This window comes from Somniosus microcephalus, chromosome 2 (genome assembly GCF_052327205.1).
Source record: "Somniosus microcephalus isolate GS21.2 chromosome 2, FLI_Smic_1.0, whole genome shotgun sequence".
Lineage (NCBI taxonomy): Eukaryota > Metazoa > Chordata > Chondrichthyes > Squaliformes > Somniosidae > Somniosus > Somniosus microcephalus.
The window spans coordinates 205,534,246-205,554,490 of NC_140988.1; the positions used below are offsets into that span (position 1 = coordinate 205,534,246).

General features: G+C 50.1%; 1 protein-coding gene across 6 annotated transcripts in view; it reads right to left on the bottom strand.

Annotated features, from left to right (window-relative positions):
* The window catches only part of arap2 (ArfGAP with RhoGAP domain, ankyrin repeat and PH domain 2), a 710,987-nt gene that overhangs the window by 586,261 nt on the left and 104,481 nt on the right, over window positions 1-20,245 (bottom strand). For all 6 annotated transcript variants that reach the window (XM_085968379.1, XM_085968416.1, XM_085968406.1 and 3 more), the window contains exon 2: window positions 11,566-12,658. In XM_085968379.1, the coding sequence (XP_085824505.1) occupies window positions 11,566-12,476 (911 nt within the window). In that variant the 5' untranslated portion in view covers window positions 12,477-12,658. The remainder of the gene's footprint in view (window positions 1-11,565; window positions 12,659-20,245) is intronic.

Consider the following 20,245-nt stretch of genomic DNA (forward strand, 5'->3'; position numbering starts at 1 on the left):
TCCAGAGGACTGGAGAACAGCGAACGTAGTACCATTATTCAAGAAGGGTAGTAGGGATAAACCAGGGAATTACAGGCCAGTGAGCCCAACATCAGTGATAGGGAAATTATTGGAAAAAATTCTGAGGGACAGAATTAGTCTCCACTTGGAGTGGCAAGGATTAATCAAGGATAGTCACAGCATGGCTTTGTCAGGGGGAGATCATGTCTGACCAATTTGATTGAATTTTTCGAGGGGTTGACTAGGTGTGTGGATGAGGGTAGTGCAGTTGATGTGGTCTACATGGGCTTCAGTAAGGCGTTTGACAAAGTCCCGCATGGGAGACTGGTCAAGAAGTTAAGAGCCCATAGGAGCCAGGGCAACTTGGCACATTGGATCCAAAATTGGCTTAGTGGCAGGAGGCAGAGAGTGATAGTCGAAGGTTGTTTTTGTGACTGGAAGCCTGTGTCCAGTGGTGTACCGCAGGGATTGGTGCTGGGTCCTTTGCTGTTTGTAGTGCACACTAATGATTTAGAGATGAATGTAGGAGGTATGATCAGTAAGTTCGCAGATGACATGGAAATTGGTGGGGTGGTAAATCGCGAGGAGGTAAGCCTCAGGCTACAGGACGATATAGATGGGTTGGTCAGAGGGCAGAACAGTGGCAAATGGAATTTAACCCTGAAAAGTATGAGGTGATGCATTTTGGGAGGACTAACAAGGCAAGGGAATACAAAGAATGGTAGGACCCTAGGAAGGACAGAGGATCAGAGGGACCTTGGTGTGCATGTACATAGATCCCTGAAGGCAGCAGGACAGGTAGATAAGGTGGTTAAAAAGGCATATGGGATACTTATATTCTATGCCTCGGCATATGAAGGCAAGAGCAGGGAGGTTATGATGGAGCTGTACAAAACACTAGTTAGGCCACAGCTGGAGTACTGTGTGCAGTTCTGCTCGCCACACTATAGGAAGGATGTGATTGCATTGGAGAGGGTGCAGAGGAGATTCACCAGGATGTTACCTGGGCTGCAGCGCTTCAGCTATGAAGAGAGACTGGACAGGCTGGGGTTGTTTTCCTTACAGCAGAGAAGGCTGAGGGGGGACCTGATTGAGGTGTACAAAATTATGAGGGGCATAGATAGGGTAGATAGAAATGAACTTTTCCCCTTAGTAGAGGGGTCAATAACAAGGGGGCATAGTTTCAAGGTAAGGGGCAGGAGGTTTCGAGGGGATTTGAGGAAAAACGTTTTCACCCAGAGGGTGTTTGGAATCTGGAACTCACTGCCTGAAAGTGTGGTAGAGGCAGGAACCATCAAAACATTCAAGAAGCATTTAGATGAGCACTTGAAACGCCATAGCATACAAGGCTACGGACCAAGTGCTGGAAAATGTGATTAGAATAGACAGGACTTGATGGCCGGCACGGACACGATGGGCCGAAGGGCCTCTTTCTATGCTGTATAACTCTGAGGCCTAGAAATTGGGTATAGCCCCGCTTGAGTCGTTAGAACTGGCGCTGCGCAAAGTTTATAGTCAGACGAAACTTATTGCTGCCTGGCGCGATATTGGGTTGCTTCGCCCCCAAAGGGGATTGAGGCGCGAATTCAGACGTTGCACGGGGCTCCTAAGGCGCAAAAGTTCAGGCGCTACCCAATATCGGCGCGGACGGGCGCAGCGCAGGTGATCTCAATTACCGAAAACCACGAGACTTCCAGGCGCCGGCCGGCTCTCAAAGGGGTGGGTCAGTCAGCCTGAGCTGCCACACTCAACGCCCTGTAGGCCTCAGAATCGGCGCTCGCCCTTCTCTGGCGCAAAAAACTTGGTGAGGATGGAGAAGGTGAGACAGAGAGCAGAGCGCTTCAGCACTGAGGCTCTGGACCAGTTGGTGTCCGCAGTGGAGCGCCGTCGAGATGTTCTGTATCCTGACAATGGCAGGAGGCCGAATCAAAAGGATTACCGGCGATCTTGGAGGGAGGTTTCTCTGAGGGTCAACTCCAGCAGTATGGCGACCAGGAACCCTGTTCAGTGCAGGAAGAAATTCAACGACCTCACTCGGGTCATTAGGGTGAGTGTTGTTTATGCAAACTTCTGATTCCCTCCATCTGCACCTGACTTCGAGCACCCTGTTGCCATGATGCCCCAATGGCCATCTGTCAGCAAGCACCCATGGCCCTTTCTGGGCACACACATGGACATTTGACTCAAGGCCACATGTAAGGGCTCTTGCACCATGGGGGGCATGAGATGATCTCTCAAGGCCACATGTAAGGGCCCTTGCACCATGGGGGGCATGAGATGATCTCTCAAGGCCTCATGTAAGGGCTGTTGCACCATGGGGGGCATGAGATGATCTCTCAAGGCATCATGTAAGGGCTCTTGCACCATGGGGGGCATGAGATGATCTCTCAAGGCCTCATGTTACAGAACTTCCACTTCTTTCCCCTACAGTCCAAGCTGGCGGCGATGCGAAAGGACCAGCTTCGAACCGGTGGCGGGCCTCCACAAGTCGTCACTCTCACGGATCTCGAGGAGAGAGTGCACCAGATTCTTGGAGGACGTCTGAGTGGTCCTGTTACCACTGCAGCTGCCGACCCCATTCTCAACAGCGAGGGTAAGGCTCTCACCTTTTTCAGCTGTTTCCTTCCACTTGGTCCCCCCGCCAGCATGCTTCCTCAGTGTGCAGCCATGTCAGAGCCTTGCCGCAATCTGGCATGCCTTGCCGCCAACCTGTCCTTTTGCTAAAGCCACTCTTCCACCTCCCTGCTTTCAGATGATTCATCACCAACTCGGGATCAACGCCCTGAAGCTGCCAGTGCCAGTGCCTCCAGAGGCGAGGATCAGGAGGAAGCCGGAGCATCCGTTCCAATCTCAGGGGAGCATACACATCTGCAGACTGGGGATAGTAGTTCCCTGGAGGGGAGGGGGTGGGCTCTGATGATGAGCCAGTTGCTGGAACAAGCGGCATGCAGCAACGCAAGGGGGGTAGGCAAGTTCGGGCACCGGCTCCCCGGAGGGCAAGGCAGGGAGTGATGATTGCTGCACAGAGTGCAGAGGAGGTGTGTCGCCTAGCTGATATGAGCACCCAGGCCCAGCTCAAGCACAGTGAGCTGATGGCTGCAGTGGGGAGGATGCCTCAGTCAATAGAAACACTGGCAAAGAGTGTGTTGGACTTCGGGGCAGCAATGGAGAGGACTCTCCAGGGCTTCGGGGCAACAATGGAGAGGACTCTCCAGGGCTTCGGGGCAGCCATGGAGAGGACTGTCCAGGGCTTGGAGGCCGCTATGGAAAGGACTGTTCAGGGCTTCGGACAATCCCTGGAAAGGTCTGTCCAGGGCTTGTCCGAGGCATTGGAACGGACTGCTCCGGCCTTGTCCGAAGCAATGGAAAGAACTGTCCAGGGCTTCTCCGAAGCACTGGCACCTGCCACACAGGTCCTCACTGCTGTCACGCAGTCACTTGCCGGCCTCGTCCATACCCAGATTGAGGCAACGCGAACTCTCACTGCAGCCACCCTATCTGTGTCAGCTAGGATCACCCCGGGCCCTTCCAGTCCCATACAAGGCCAGGAATCAGTGGAGCATGCGATTGTGGCGGACGAGCCGAACCGGTCCCCTCAGAGAGCCAGTGTGTCATCCGACCATGGTGCAGGTGTACTCTCTCGGCAGGTGACCATTGCACATGCCAGCGCTGGTACGTCTGCAGTGCAGCTGCCACCACCTGCAGGGCACACTGCTTCCAGCCATGCTCAGATCAAGCAGCCTGCGTCTGCACCCTCCAAGACCAGAGGTCGGCCAGGCCGTCCCTCAGGGGCTTCTGCGCTTCCACACAGTCAGCAGGCGTCCCCCAGCCTTGACCCCGCCACTGGGGATCAATTACATAGCAGCAGCAGGGAGGGAAGGGGCCGACCGTGAAAGAGAAGTCGTTCTCCATCAAGGGGCCAGCAGTAGAGGGAGGTGCTGAGACGTTTCTTTGGCCAAATTCAAGGACACCCTCACCTGTTGTAATTGTTGGAAATGGTTTGTTTCCCATAAAAATATCAGGACATACCCCAACCAGAAACCCTGGATGAACGGAGAGGTCCGCTCACTGTTGAAAGCACGCGACGCAGCATTTAAATCTGGTGACGCGGCGGCTTACAGTGCAGCTAGGACCAACCTAAAAAAGGGTATCAGGACTGCCAAAAGGAAACAGACACTGCGGATAGAGGATCACTTCCGCAACAACTCGGACCCCCAGCGCATGTGGCAAGGCATCCAGTCCATCACTGACTACAAGGGCAAAAACACCAGCCCCCCGGTTAGCGATGCCTCCCTCCCGGAGGAATTTAACAACCTCTACGCTCGCTTCGACAGGGACAACAGGGAGCCGGCTACCAAAGCCATGCCATCCCCGGAAGATCAGGTGCTCACTCTATCGACCTCCGACGTAAGGGGTGTTCTACGCGGAGTGAACACACGAAAGGCTGCTGGACCGGATAGCATCCCTGGACGGGTACTCAAGGAATGTGCCGATCAGCTGGCTGATGTCTTCACCGCCATCTTCAATCTGTCATTGGCCCAGGCAGTAGTCCCGACATGCTTCAAGACCGCTACCATTATTCCTGTGCCAAAGCAAACGGCTGTGACGTGCCTGAACGACTATCGACCTGTCGCACTCACACCCATCATAATGAAGTGTTTCGAGAGACTGGTCTTAGCCCACATCAAAGCCAGTGTTCCTGCCTCTCTTGACCAACACCAGTTTGCCTATCGTGCAAACAGATCAACGGAGGATGCAATCACAACTGCTCTACACTCGGCACTGAATCACCTAGATGGTAAGGAGACCTACATCAGAATGCTGTTCATAGACTACAGCTCAGCATTCAACACTATCGTCCCCAACAAGCTGGCCACCAAACTCCAAACTCTTGGCCTGAACACTTCCCTCTGCAACTGGACCCTGAACTTCCTAGCAAACAGACCCCAGTCTGTCAAATTAGGTAACCACACCTCCCCCCCAGACCCTGAACACGGGGGCCCCACAAGGATGTGTGCTGAGCCCCCTCCTCTACTCCCTCTTCACCCACGACTGTGTGGCTGTTAATGGTTCCAACACCATCATCAAGTTTGCGGATACCACGGTAGTAGGCCAGATCACCAACAACGATGAGTCAGCCTACAGGGAGGAGGTCCAGCATCTCGTGAAGTGGTGCGCCGATAACAACCTGGCCCTTAACATCAAGAAAACCAAAGAAATCATTGTGGACTTCAGGAAGTCCAAAGGCGGAAGTCACACCCTCATCCACATCAATGGGGCTGTGGTGGAAAGGGTGGACAGCTTTAAGTTCCTCGGAGTCCACATCACGGAAGACCTCTCCTGGTCCCTCAATACCTCCTCTCTGGTGAAGAAGGCCCAGCAGCGCCTATATTTCCTAAGGAGGCTGAAGGGATGTAACCGGTCACCCCTGATCCTCTCTAACTTTTACCGCTGCACTATAGAGAGCATCCTGACAAACTGTATCACAGTATGGTATGGCAGCTGTAGCTAGTATGACCGGAAAGCCCTGCAGCGGGTAGTCAAAACTGCCCAACGCATTACCGGCACCCGGCTACCGACCATAGAGCACATATACCAGAAACGCTGTCTACGGAGGTCACGGTCCATCATCAAAGACCCTACCCACCCCAGCTACAGTCTGTTCGCCCTCCTGCCATCTGGGAGACGCTACAGATGCATTCGCACCCGTACGACCAGATTTAGGAACAGCTTCTTTCCCAGGGCTGTCATCCTACTGAACTCCACAAATAAACTCTAAAGCCTGCACATCTGCCAATGCACTTTATTATGGTTATGTTTATGTTAATATACTACAAGCCAAATGTATGTTGAATGTTTAAATGTCTTAATCCAAATGTACACTCTCGGGAGCCGCAAGCCTGCATTTCGTTGTACTGCACTTGTGCACTAACAATGACAATAAAAGTTGATTTGATATGATTTGTTTTGATTTGTTTAGTTTTGCGGCTTTGCCGAAGAGTTAACTGTTATTTTGTTAGTTATGGTTTCTGTTGACTTGACGTTGTTTTGCTGTAATGAAAGGCTTTTTGACAATAAAGAAAAGTTTTAATGTGCTATGGTACACGTGACTATTTACAGTGATGCTGGCCTTCAGAGGCTTTCAAAGATCCAAAGTGCGCAGGAGTAAAGACACCCATCATTCCGCCAGAGGGGCCTCGAAACGAGTCCTGATGAGCCTCTGACGGATGGCCCTTCCACTTTCAGGAGCCCTTCCATCTTCCTCCTCCTCCTCCTCCTTGTCCGCATGCTCCTCCTCCTCCTCCTCCTCCGCCTGCTCTTCCTCCTCCTCCTCCTCCTCCTCGTCCGCCTGCTCTGCTGGATGTTGAGGGACAGCTGGAATTGGCTGGGTGCGTCGAATCGCCAAGTTGTGGAGCATGCAGCAGACGACGACGATGTGACCCACTTGCTCCGGCGAGTACTGCAGGGCTCCCCCCGAATGGTCCAGACAGCGGAAACGCTGTTTGAGCACACCAATAGTGTGCTCTACAATGTTCCTGGTCGCCTGATGGCTGCTGTTGAACAGCTCTTCTGCTGGGGTGGCGGCCAGACGGAGTGGTGTCATCAGCCATGGGCAGAGAGGATAGCCCTTGTCCCCAATAAGCCAGCCTCGTGGTCAAGCCGGCCCCTCAAAAAGGTCACAAACTGAGGTCTGCCGCAGGATAAAGGCATCGTGGCTGCTCCCTGGGAATTGGGCGTTGACTGCCATGATGATTTGGCGGTGGTCACAGACCAGCTGCACGTTGAGGGATTGGAACCCCTTGCGGTTGCGGAAGTCCTCAGGATTCTGGAATGTCGCCCTCAAAGCCACGTGTGTGCAGTCAATCGCCCCCTGCACCATGGGGAAGTCCGCAATAGCAGCGAAGCCCTGCGCACGCTCCGCCTGCTTCTCCAGGGTCAGAGGGAAGGTGATGAATTGATGCCTTCATCTATAAAGGGCAGCTGTAACTTGCCGGATGCAACAGTGGACTGCAAACTGAGAGATATTCACAATGTCCCCAGTGGCTGACTGAAAGGATCCGGTGGCATAGAAATTGAGGGCAACAGTCAGTTTTACGGCCGCCGACAGAGAGGTCCTGCACCGTAGACGCGGCTGCAGATCCTCAGCAAGCAGGTGGCACAGCTCAGTAACAACGTCCCTCCCGAATCGGAGCCTTCGCACACACTGCTCCTCCGACATGTCAAGGTGTGACACCTGTATTGATTTCTTTGTGGGTTCAATGATGAGACATTTATGAAAGAGAATGTCTTTTAATCTAAAGCTTGTTCAACTCTTTTAACAGCATTTACAGGAGACATCATGCTAGTGATGCATCTAGAACGAAACTGAAACTAAACTCTACTGCCTTGCTTGTCTCTGTCACATGCCCTCTGCTGGTCAGGCACAAGCAATCAATACATGCAATCATGCTGGTAAGGCATCATAATCGAACAGGCAAATACCATCTCTATTTGCTGATATCATTACATCTCCTTTTCTTAAAACAAAAGTATTTTACTTTTAACTAACAACATGTTTTCTTTGTATTAATCTGCATTTTAACGGTAACACTTAATGAACTTACATTATCATTATCATGATCAAGCTTTTTTAACCTTGCTTTGTGTGTTCACATGAAATATGTCAATACACTAGAACTTGAAGAAAGAATAAGATAACATTACTTCCTTCTATAACAATTGTCCTTAAATTTGCTCAATGAGTCTCTCAGGAGGCTTCATGTGTCTTGAGGATTTTCTGATTGATTGTCCTTGAATCTGAGTTGTTGCCTCAGATGATGTGTTCTCAGCTGTGTGATCAGGTTGTTCAACAGTATCAGTCTCTTGACCTGCTGTGTGATCAGGTTGTTCAACAGTATCAGTCTTATGACTTGCTGTGGCTGGTCCCATGAGAAGATCTCGACGATTTCTTCTCAGAACAGCACCCTCATCTGTCTGAATGGTGTATGACCTTGGTTGCACTTCACTCAGGACAGTTCCCTTCTGAGTCCATATGTTTGTTTTGTCTTTGAACCTTACTTGGTGACCAGTGTGGAGTTCAGGTAGGTTTTGTGTTCCTCTGTCATAGTAGTACTTTTGCTTTTCTTTCTGTTGTTCTTTGAACTTCCTCACTTTCTCCCCCTCTTTTGTTTTCAGGAGGTTCTCTGGGATGGGTAGGTTTGACCTTAGCCGACATCCCATCAGGAGTTGGGCTGGTGACATACCACACTCGAGCGGCGTTGTGCGGTATACAAGCATGCTCTGGTAGAAGTCAGTTCCACTGTCTTTTGCCTTGTACATCAGTCTTTTCACTGTGTTTGCGGGCTCTCCTGGATCAACAGCTCTGGACAACGTGTCTGCTGTATACATCAGCTTACCCGGTGTGTACGCAACATTCAGTTCATCATAGACTGTCTCTCCTTCGCTTTCCACAACGAGGACTCTTTACCAGGTTCAGTCTCTCACAGGCTTTTAAACCTAGTATGGCTTGCACATCCTTTGGCACCACAATTAATGCTAGCGTGTGCTCTCTGTCCTTGTGTGTTACTTTGACAATGCATCTTCCTTTCACTGGTATATCAGTACCTGAGTATCCTATCACTTTCACTTTGATTCCATGTATCTTTGGTCTGGGTCTAATTTTCTTAAAATCAGTCTCTGCTATCACATTAACTTGTGCTCCAGTATCCAATTTAAATGGAATGTGTATGTCATTCACTTTTAGTGTCAACATCCAGTCTCTTTCTTCTTTTTTGTTTTCAGACACAACATCTACATAGAACTCCTCTATGTCGCTTTCATCTACTGCATGGACCTTGCTTTGTTGCATTTGGTTCTTACAGCAACGGGCATAATGATTGTTCTTGTTGCAACTATTGCATGTTTTACCATATGCTGGACACTTTCTTGGTGGATGTTGTGTACTGCATCGACTACATGACTTTCAGTTGCCCCTTTCATTTTTGTTCGCTGGCCACGCCTCTTTTTTCACATTGGTGCTCTTTTTGTTAAACGGTTTGTGTCCGTTCATTCTCACTGCATCCACGTTGCAGCTACTGTCACTGAACAGCTCCTTTGCCTGCAACTTCACAGTCTCTGTAGCCCTACACAGTGCTATGGCTTTTCCCAGGTCTAGATCTTGCTCTCTTAGCAGTCTTTCCCTTAGACCATTATCTGGAATACCACACACCAGTCTGTCTTTTATCAGCGAGTCTATCAGTCCCCCAAATTCACATGTTTTGCTTCGGTTTCTCAGTTCAGTCACATACTGATCAATAGTCTCTCCCGTTTTCTGTACACATGTAAAAAATCTGTGCCTCTCAAATGTCACGTTACGTTTAGGTATGCAGTAGGCCTCAAACTGTTCCATTATTTTATCTAGCTTCATTTTGTCTCCATTAGCAGCGAATGTGAAGTTATTATACACCTCCAGCACTTCATCACCCACGACATGTAAGAACAGTGATGATTTCCTTTTATTACTTTTCTCGTCAGCTCCGATTGCCGCTAAATACAACTTTAAATGTTGTTTGAATCTCCTCTAATTTTCAGCCACATCACCTGTCAACTGAAGCGTCGCCGGTGGGTGTAAACCTTCCATTTTTTCACTTCGTTAGCTATTCTCCAATGGTAAGCAACGATGTTCTCTTTTGGCTTGCTAATTTGTGGAGAGCTGATTTAACTTCAGATTTTTTCTCTTCATCTCTTTCAATCACTTCTGACACCATGTATTGATTTCTTTGTGGGTTCAATGACGAGACATTTATGAAAGAGAATGTCTTTTAATCTAAAGCTTGTTCAACTCTTTTAACAGCATTTACAGGAGACATCATGCTAGTGATGCATCTAGAACGAAACTGAAACTAAACTCTACTGCCTTGCTTGTCTCTGTCACATGCCCTCTGCTGGTCAGGCACAAGCAATCAATACATGCAATCATGCTGGTAAGGCATCATAATCGAACAGGCAAATACCATCTCTATTTGCTGATATCATTACAACACCTGCTGCCTAAAGACCCTTGCAGCATACACTCAGATTGGCCGACCTCCATTGCCCCTCCTCCTTCTGGCCAATCCCAGCCCTCTCTCCCGCCGTCTCTCTGCCCCTTCACAGTGTTCGGCCATGAGGCCGTCGCCCTCCAAAGCAGCTCCCATTCCGATGCCAGTTGGTCAAAACGCTGTTAGGTGTAGTGCTCCAACTGCTCCGGACAGGTTTGAAGGTCCCAAGTACTCTAATGCTAAATTCCAAAAACTCAGCTCCACAGTAGCTCACCAACTCTCTCCAGCAACGATCGCAATGAACAGGCCAAGTGGCTGCAGCTTTTATGCTAGAGCTGTCCCCTTTAAATAGCGCCCCCCGACTCCGACAAGGGCCTGCTAACGTTCCTTCGAACTGTCACTAACAGCGCTAGGCGTAAAGGTTCCGGGCGCCACCCAATATCCGGTCAGGGGCGCCTAAAAGGCGTTGCACACTGAAATGACATCATGATCTGCTTGCGCACGCGGGCGCGCGCAAACACTTAGCGCAGGCGTTAAATGTATAGTTAATATGGGAGTTGTCGCGATCTTCATTGCGCCCACCCCAACATTGGGTTACGCCCCAATTCTCGGGCTCTTTAGGCGCTAACCGCTGGCGCTACCAACTGAATTTCTAGGCCTATGACTCTATGACAGATTGCAACTGAAACTGCAACAGCAGGCATGGTATGGTAGTGTAGTAGTTATGTGACTGGACTAGTAATCCAAAGAATGTAAATTCAAAACCCAACATGGCAATTTGAGACTGAAATTGTTTAAAAAATCTGGAAATAAAAAGCTGGTACATTACAACAGTAACTCCACTTCAAAAGTACTTCAGTGGCTGTAAAGCGCTTTGGGACGTCCGGTGGTCGTGAAAGGTGCTATATAAATGCAAGTTTTTGTTTTCTTTTACTAGCAAAAGTGACCATGAAGTTGTCAGATTGTCGTAAAAACCCAACTGGTTGACTAATGTCATTTAGGGAAGGAAACCTGCTGTCCTTAGCCAGTCTGGCCTATATATGGCTCCAGTCACTGCCATCTGAAGTGGCCGAGCAAGACACTCAGCTGTATTTCAAGAAAGCCCTTCTCAAGGCTGACTAGAGATGGGCAATAAATGCCGGTCTTGCCAGCGATGCCTATACCTTGGGAATGAATTTAAAAAGTGTGAATTAGCTCTAACTTATTAAGTCTAGATTAGCACAGAAGTTAGGCCACATCTCCTTGTACAATAGAGGCCCTAAAAACAGATCAGAGGACTGTGATTAGAACTGTAGGAGATAAAATTCTATTTAACAAAATGTAATTGGTCTTCAATCGATGTAAGCCATAGTTAAAGTTTCCAAATGCATAATTACTCTGGTAGTTAACAATGTCAAATTTATCTGATGATTAACCCCATGTATGCGGCATAATCTTTTAATTACAATTGTGTTCTATCTTCACTTTCAGAAGAGACAAAATTGGATCTTTACCACCGAAAACTCAATTCTTCAGAAGTGCAATAAAAGATGGCATGTTACTGTACCTGTTGTCTGTAGAGTGTAGTATAACTCCGTGTGCTGCACATAGGCCAGGGAGCTGTGGCACTGGTCTGTTTCGAAGATCAGATGCCTTCACAGGACATGAAGCAACCTGCTCTGAACTGCCCAGCACTCCATCATAGAAATCGTTCAGTATCATTTCGCCTTGAAATTCAAAGGGAGGTGAGTCTGGCGGAGTGCTGGTTAAATTTTTAGCTTCCACGGATGTGGACTGTTCATTTGTAAAGGAAAAATGTGAGGAATCAACAGAACCAGAAGGCAGCGGCATCCAATCTCCAGTGAATTTGAGTGGCGGGGTACCCTGATGAACTCTTGGTGGAAGTGGTGGTCTGCTAGCCACATTATCTTGTGGTTCACATGAATTGAAACAGGCATCATCGGGCTCAGATACATCTATTTTCAGGTTTTTACCAACTGGAAGATTCTTCTGTACTTCAACCTGCTGCATTTGGGGAGATGGAATTTTATTTTTTGAGTTAATAGATCCATCAATGTTTACTGGGTCTGTACGGTGTGAAGCTAAACCACCCTTAACAAAGATAGTTCTCAGCTTTGACACAGATGCACTTCTTTCAGCTTCTATTTGAGGTGGGCTATGTAAAGTAAAGCCCAAATTGTCACTCTCCAATTCAGTGTCTCCGGTCAATAATTTATCAGGACCTTTAGATGCCATCGACTCATCTACTTCTGGAAACACACAGCACAAATGTTTAAGTATTCTTTTACGATGTCCCGTTGGAGCAATCCCAATCTGGAGAAGAATTTCATTGTTCAGGAGTTTACAGTCCTCTACAGTGCAGTAGCCAGATTCTTTGAAATGGTCAGTGTACTGCTCCAGATGGATGCTGAACAACCAGTCTGCGATATCACCACTAGCCTCACTGGATGACAGCATTATGGCGATTTGAGTCTCATTCCAGTCTCCACGATTTACACTTCACATCCTAATTTTTTTTTTTAAACCAACTTGATGCAGCCATTGGATTTCCTAACCAATATGAAAATCATCAGATGTGGAACTTCATATAGTCAAAAGTGATCTTTCTTCCTCCTCGTGATGTCATAGGCAAAACAAAGCTAAAACAGAAATATAATTGGGTCAGTTTGATTACCAAAATAGATACATTAGAAACATAGAAACATACATAGAAGATAGGAGCAGGAGTAGGCCATTCAGCCCCTCGAGCCAGCTGTGTCATTCAATGAGATCATGGCTGATCATCCAAATTCAGTACCCTGTCCCTGCCTTCTCCCCATATCCCTTGATCCCTTTAGCCTTAAGAAATATATCTAACTCCTTCTTGAATATATTTAATGAATTGGCATCTACTGCCTTCTGTGGTAGAGAATTCCACAGGTTCACCACTCTCTGGGTGAAGTAATTCCTCCTCATCTTTGCCCTAAATGGCTTACCCCTTATCCTTAGACTGTGACCCCTAGTTCTGGACTCCCCGGCCATCGGGAACATCCTTCCTGCATCTAGTCTGTCTAGTCCTGTTAGAATTTTATAAGTTTCAATGAGATCCCCTCTTATTCTTCCAAACTCCAGTGACTATAAGCCCAATCGACCCAATCTCTCCTCATACGTCATTCCTGCCATCCCAGGTATCAGTCTGGTGAATCTTCGCTGCACTCCCTCCATGGCAAGAACATCCTTCCTCAGATAAGGCGACCAAAACTGCACACAATACTCAAGATGTGGTCTCACCAAGGCCCTGTACAACTGCAGCAAGACATCCTTGTTCCTGTACTCGAACCCTCTCGCTCCGAAGGCCAACATGCCATTTGCCTTCTTAACCGCCTGCTGCACCTGCATGCTTACCTTCAGCGACTGGTGCACAAGAACACCCAGGTCTCGTTGCAGTTCTCCTTCTCCCAATCTATTGCCGTTCAGATAATAATCTGCCTTCCTGTTTTTGCCACCAAAGTGGATAACCTCGCATTTATCCACATTATACTGCATCTGCCATGCTTCTGCCCAATCACCTAACCTGTCCAAATCATACTGGAGTTTCTCGGCATCCTCCTCACAGTGCACACGCCCACCCAGCTTTGTGTCATCTGCAAACTTGGAGATATTACATCTAGTTCCCTCGTCTAGATCATTTATATATATTGTGAATAGCTGGGGTCCTAGGGCCGATCCCTGTGGTACCCCACTAGTCACTGCCTGCCACTCGGAAAAAGACCTGTTTAGTCCAACTCTTTGCTTTCTGTCTGCCAACCAGTTCTCTATCCAAGTCAGTACCTTGCCCCCAATCCCATGTGCCTTAAATTTACATGCTAATCTCTTATGCGGGACCTTATCAAAAGCCTTCTGAAAGTCCAAATAAACCACATCCACTGGTCTAAAAGTTACATCCTCAAAAAATTCCAGTAGATTGGTCAAGCACGATTTACCTTTTGTAAATCCATGTTGACTTTGTCCGATCCTGTCACTGTTTTCCAGGTGCCCTGCTATTACATCTTTTATAATGGACTTTAGCATTTTCCCCACTACCGATGTCAGGCTTACCGATGTAATTCCCCGTTTTCTCTCTACCACCTTTTTTGAATAGTGGGTTAACATTAGCTACCCTCAAATCCATGGGAACCGTTCCAGAGTCTATCGAATTTTGGAAGATGACCAGCAATGCATCTACTATTTCTAGGGCCACTTCCTTAAGTACCCTAGGATGTAGATTACCAGGCCCTGGGGATTTATCGGCCTTCAATCCCGTCAATTTCCCTAACACCATTTCCCTACAAATACTGATTTCTTTCAGTTCCTCCCTCTCAATAGACCCTATGTTCCCCGACATCTCTGGGGGGTTGTTTGTGTCCTCCTTTGTGAAGACAGAACCAAAGTATGTATTTAATTGGTCTGCCATTTCTTTGTTCCCCATTATAAATTCCCCTGATTCTGACTGCAAGGGACCTACGCTTGACTTCACCAATCTTTTTCTCTTCACATGTCTATAAAAGCTTTTACAGTCAGTTTTTATGTTCCCTGCAAGCTTACTCTCATACTCTATTTTCCCCCTCTTAATTAATCCCTTTGTCCTCTTTTGCTGAATCCTAAACTGCTCCCAATCCTCAGGTTTACTGTTTTTTCTGGCCAATGTATATGTCCTCTCCTTGGTGCTTATGCTATCTCTAATTTCCCTCATTAGCCACGGTTGAGTAACCTTTTTTGTTTTATTTTTATGCCATACAGGGATGAACAAATTCTGTAGTTCATCCATGCAATCGTTGAATGTTTGCCATTGTCAATCCACCATCAACCCTTTGAGTAACATTCCCCAATAAATCCTACCCAACTCGCGCCTCATACCATTGTAGTTTCCTTTATTGAAATTCTGGATTCTAGTCTCTGAGTCAACTACTTCACTCTCCATCTTAATGAAGAATTCTATCATATTTTGATCGCTCCGACCCAAGGGGCCTCGCACAACAAGATTGCTAATTAATCCTCTCTCATTACATAATACCCCGTCTAAGATGGCCTGATCTCCAGTTGGTTCCTCGACATATTGGTCCAGGAAACCATCCCGTATACATTCCAGGAATTCCTCCTCCACAGTATTGTTACTAATTTGGTTAGCCCAATCTATATGTAGATTAAAGTTACCCATGATAACTGCTGTGCCCTTATTGCACGCATCTCTAATTTCCCGTTTAATGCCATCCCCAACCTCCGCATTACTGTTTGGAGGTCTGTATACCACTCCCACTAATGTTTTCTGCCCCTTGGTATTTCTCAGTTCTACCCATACAGATTCCACGTCATCAGAGCTAATATCCTTCCTTTCAATTGTGTTGATCCCCTCTTTAACCAGCAATGCTACCCCACCTCCTTTTCCTTTTTGCCTATCTTTCCTGAATATTGAATACCCCTGGATGTTGGGTTCCCAGCCTTGGTCACCCTGGAGCCATGTTTCCGTAATCCCAATCATATCATATCCATTTACTTCTATTTCCGCAGCTAATTCATCCACCTTATTACGAATGCTCCTCGCATTAAGACACAAGGGCCTAGAAATTCAGTTGTTAGCGCCAGCCGCTAGCGCCTTAAGATGGTGAGAAGTGGTGCGTGAAGTGGCTAGCACCCGGGCGCGGCGCGACCTGCGCCTCTCATGAACTTCACTCAAGATTTAGCGGCGGCGCAAAACCGCAGCACCCGCTCAGCTGCGCGCGCAGATCCTTACGTCATTTCATGGTGCAACGCCCTTGGTGCGCCCCGAACCGGAACTTCAGTGGCGCCACCCTTCTTTGCGCCTTACGCTCTCAGTGACTGGTAGAGGGTAACAGTTCCCAGTCGCTGCGGGGCGTGGGGGCGCTATTTAAAGGGGATTCCTCCTGCATTATAAGTGGCAGCGATTTTGTGCTAATCCTTCTGTTTGAGAGACAGATATTTGGAGAGAGACAAAGGGAGAGAGCTATCTGCTTTGAGTCAGTGCTCGCACAGGTACTTCTGGCTTCAGGCCAGAGCTTTGCACTTGGATTTAACTTTCAGTGCCATAGCCTAGAGTCGCCACATATAATGGGGGCTGCAATGGGTGGAAACGTTGGCTTTCTGCATTGCATTCAAAGGGCTCAGAGACGCCGTGAGAGAGTGCCAATCATGGCCAGACGGAGAAGGGCCAACAGGCATTGGCACAGGAGGCCTTACCCACCCAGGGTATACAGCCAGCAGTTCTCATATCTGAACATGCCTGAGGAGCAGTGTGTTCGGAGGCTGCGATTCAGAAGGGAGCTGGTCACTGAGATCTGCCACCTGCTTCGCAGAGATCTGCAGCCACAGCTGAGGAGCAGGACGTCTCTGTCGGTGGCAGTGAAGGTGACGGTGGCTCTCAACTTCTATGCCACCGGCTCCTTCCAATCTGCTACTGGGGACATTGCCAACATCTCCCAGTTCGCGGTACATTGCTGCATCCACCAGGTGACCAATGCCCTTTTCAGAAGGAGACGTCAGTACATCTCCTTCCCCATGACCCTGGACAAGCAGCAAGAGCGTGCAATGGGATTTGGAAGAATAGCGGGCTTCCATATGGTCCTGGGCGTTGCACTGTTGAACTAGCAATGGTCAGGCCTTGCTTCAGGGCTGCAGTGTGCAGGGCGTTGCAGCCAAACAAATCGACCCTCCTCCTTTAAGAGCTGACCGGCGCCAGCGTGTCTGCCTTCAATCAGCTCGCCGCACCTGCGCTGCACCCGCCCTTGGTGTTAGCGCCTCAGCTCGCCGGCTTAGCGCCTTATGATAGTCGTGCATCGCCTGCTTTAGCGCAGCAGCAACCTCTTGGGGCAATGCAAATCAGTTTCGGCGAAGGTGGCGCTAAGTTGCGCCGGGCGCTAAATTTAGCGAACCCCCGGCTGTAGCACCCCAAACGTGGCGATACTGAATTTCTAGGCCAAGGCCTTCAGGCTTGTTTTTTTAACACTCTTATACCTTTTAGAATTATTATTTTCTGTGGCCATGTTTGATTTAAACCCTTGGGCCTAGAAATTCAGTATAGCCACTTTTGGGGCGGAAAAGTCGGGCGGCCGCTAAAGTTTGCGCCCGGCGCAAAGTCGAAGCCACTTCGCCGATATTCAGTAGCTTCGCCCTAAGAGTTTGCTCGAGCGCTAAAACTGGCGTTACACAACTATCTTTAGGCGCAAAGCCGGCGGTGCTGAGCTAAACCGCCGAGGCCGGGTGCAGCGCAGGTGCGGTCATTTCTTGATTGACAGCAGACACCCTGGCGCCGGCCAGCTCTTAAAGGGGGAAGGGTCGAGTTCGTCTGCTGCCACGCCCTGGACACTGCAGCCCTCCAGCTAGGCCTAAACAGTGCTGCTGAGCAGAAATAGCGCCGGGAAAGATGCAGAAGGCCCGTGAACGAGCGCAGCGCTTCACTGGCCATGATTTGAGGGTGCTGGTTAGGGCTTTGGAGAGGAGACGCAAACTCTTGTTCCCGGACAGTGGCAAGAAGCCTGCCACCAGCGTCTACAGGAAAGCCTGGAGGGAGGTCGCCCACAGGGCCACATCCAACAGCGAGGTCCCCAGGACCGGTGTCCAATGCCGGAAAAAGTTCAATGACCTCACAAGGATTGTCAGGGTGAGTCCCCTTTCCAGTGTCCTCCTCATCCTTGCATGTGCACCTAACATTATGGGCAAAGGGATCTAAAAGCCCTAATGGCCAGCCCTCATCCAGCAGCTATGGGACTGGCATGAACATCAATTGCACATTCTGCACTTTACACACTGGCCAAGCTATTCGACCATGGGAGGCAGTGCACACAAGATCTGGGCACCACACTGGCCATGCTATTCGACCATGGGAGGCAGTGCACACAAGATCTGGGCACCACACTGGCCAAGCTATTCGACCATGGGAGGCAGTGCACACAAGATCAGGGCACCACACTGTACTTAGAGGCCGTCCTTTCTCTTGCAGGCCAAGCTGGCACACAATCAGACGAGCCGGACTGTGACCGGGGGAGGCCGTCCCCAGATCCAGCAGCTCAGTGACCTTGAAGAGCGCGTGGGTAGCCTCATGGGTGCCCGGGTGATTGGCCCCATTGCATCTGGAGATGCCGACCCTGTTCTGGGCACCAATGGTAAGGACATCACCTTTTGGACCTCTCTCGTCCCACTTGCGCTTCTGATCTACATCCTTTGCCACTGTCCGACCAATGCGCTGAATGCCACCACTCATGCCTCCCTCGCTGATGCCCTCTCCTCACTCTAAAGCTACTCTTGTGCCTTCCTGCTTTCAGATGGTGAGGAGGAGGTCCCTGAAGCTGCCAGTGACAGCCCCTCGGAAGAGGAGGAGGAGGAGGAAGAGGAAGAGGAAGGCGGCCCATCAGGGGAACCCTCAGCCGCGCCAGGGGATGCCAATGGAGGGGACACGTCTTCCCTGGAGGAGAGCCAGGGGGAAGTGTCGCAGGGGAGTGTAGCTCCTGTGCCCAGTGGCGTGCAGCAACGCGGGAAGGGTCGGCCAGCTCGGCGGCCTTCTTCCCAGAGGGGGGAAGGGTCACAGGGGAGTGTAGTTGCTGGGCCGAGTGGCATCCAGCAATGCGGGAAGGGTCGGCCAGCTCGGCGGCCTTCTCCCCAGAGGGAGAGCCCGGCCTCCAGTCCGGAGACGGTCCTCGCCAAGGAGGTACGACTCCTCGATCAAATGTCCGTGGACTCGGATCGCCGCGGCACACCGAGTTCATGGGGGTTGTGGCACGGTTGCCTGAGGCCATCGAGTCCCTGGCTCATAGTGTGGCCGATTTCGGCGCCTCACAGGCCAGGAGTTTCGAGCAATTCAAAGCAGCACACGCCGCGAGTCGGTCCGAATTCGGGGCAGCACAGGCCGCGAGTCGGGCCGAATTCGGGGCAGAACAGTCCGCGAGTCAGGCCGAATTCGGGGCAGAACAGTCCGCGAGTCGCCAGGTGATCAGTGGTGCCGTGCAGTCACTGGCTGGTCTGATGCGGGCACAGACCAGGGCAGTACGGGCACTCACTGCTGCCACACTCGCTGTGTCAGCCAGCATCACCAGGGCACCCGTCGCGCTGCAGCAGCACAGCGGTCTGTCCTTCAGCAGATTGCTGCGCATGCTGCAGTGCTGGCCCGGGCGAGTGCCAGTGTCTCAGGCGAGCAGCGAGCGCCTGCCATCAGCCAGCTTGCCCCCATTCCTGCAGCCGCCACTGCCATTCTCCCAGTGGAGCTGCGACGAGCTGCTGGAGAGACTGCTGCTGCCCAGCCACAGCTGCAGCAGTCACCAGCCGGCCCCTCGAGGGCCAGAGCTCGTCTAGGCCGACCCCCAAGGGCATCTGCCGTCACGCCATGTGCCCCTCAGGAGCCTTCCCCCAGCCTTGCAGCAGCACTGGGCACACTTTGAGGAGGAGCAGCAGGGCGGCCAGGGGCCGCAAAAGGCTGGTCAAGGAATCGCCCTCGCGGGCCACAAAGTAGAGGGTGTGGGCAAATGTGTTTTTATATGGGGATGGTTGTTTTGTTTATGGGGATGGTTGTTTTTGTAAGGCCGAGGATGAAGGCCATTTTTGTGGAAATGTTTTGTTATTCCTCCCCAGGTTGTGGAGTGAGTCATGTGTGTGACTGTTTTTTGGGGGTGTTGTCTGTTTTTGGGTTTCATGTGGGAAGGGCCCTGAGTTTGTTCAATAAAGCATTTTATTTATTCAGCTTGTCCATGTTTGATGTTTGAAGTGGTTGTTGCCTTAACCGCTGAGGGCTTGCGGAGCGGCTGCATTCAGGTCCCTTCATTGCCACAAGCCATTCCCTGACAGAGGGCCTAGAAGTGACGTTCAATAAGCCGCCGACAGGGCGGCCCTTGGACCTTGTGCCTCCCTCCTGGGCTGGTACTCCTCCTCCTCCTCCTCCTCCTCCTCCTCCTCCTCATGCTCCTCCTCCTGAGGTGGTGCTCCAGCGTGAGGTGGCACTGCCTGAGTCCTGCGGATAGCCAGGTTGTGCAGCATGCAGCAAACGACCACGGACCTGGGAGACTCTCTCCGGCGAATACAGCAGAGATCCTCCGGAACGATCCAGGCAGCGGAACCGTTGCTTGAGGACGCCAATCGTTTGTTCTATGATGTTCCTAGTGGCTTGATGGCTTTCGTTGTATGCCTCCTCAGCAGGGTCCTGGGCGCGCGGAGCGGGGTCATGAGCCAGGTACACAAAGGATAGCCTTTGTCCCCGATAAGCCATC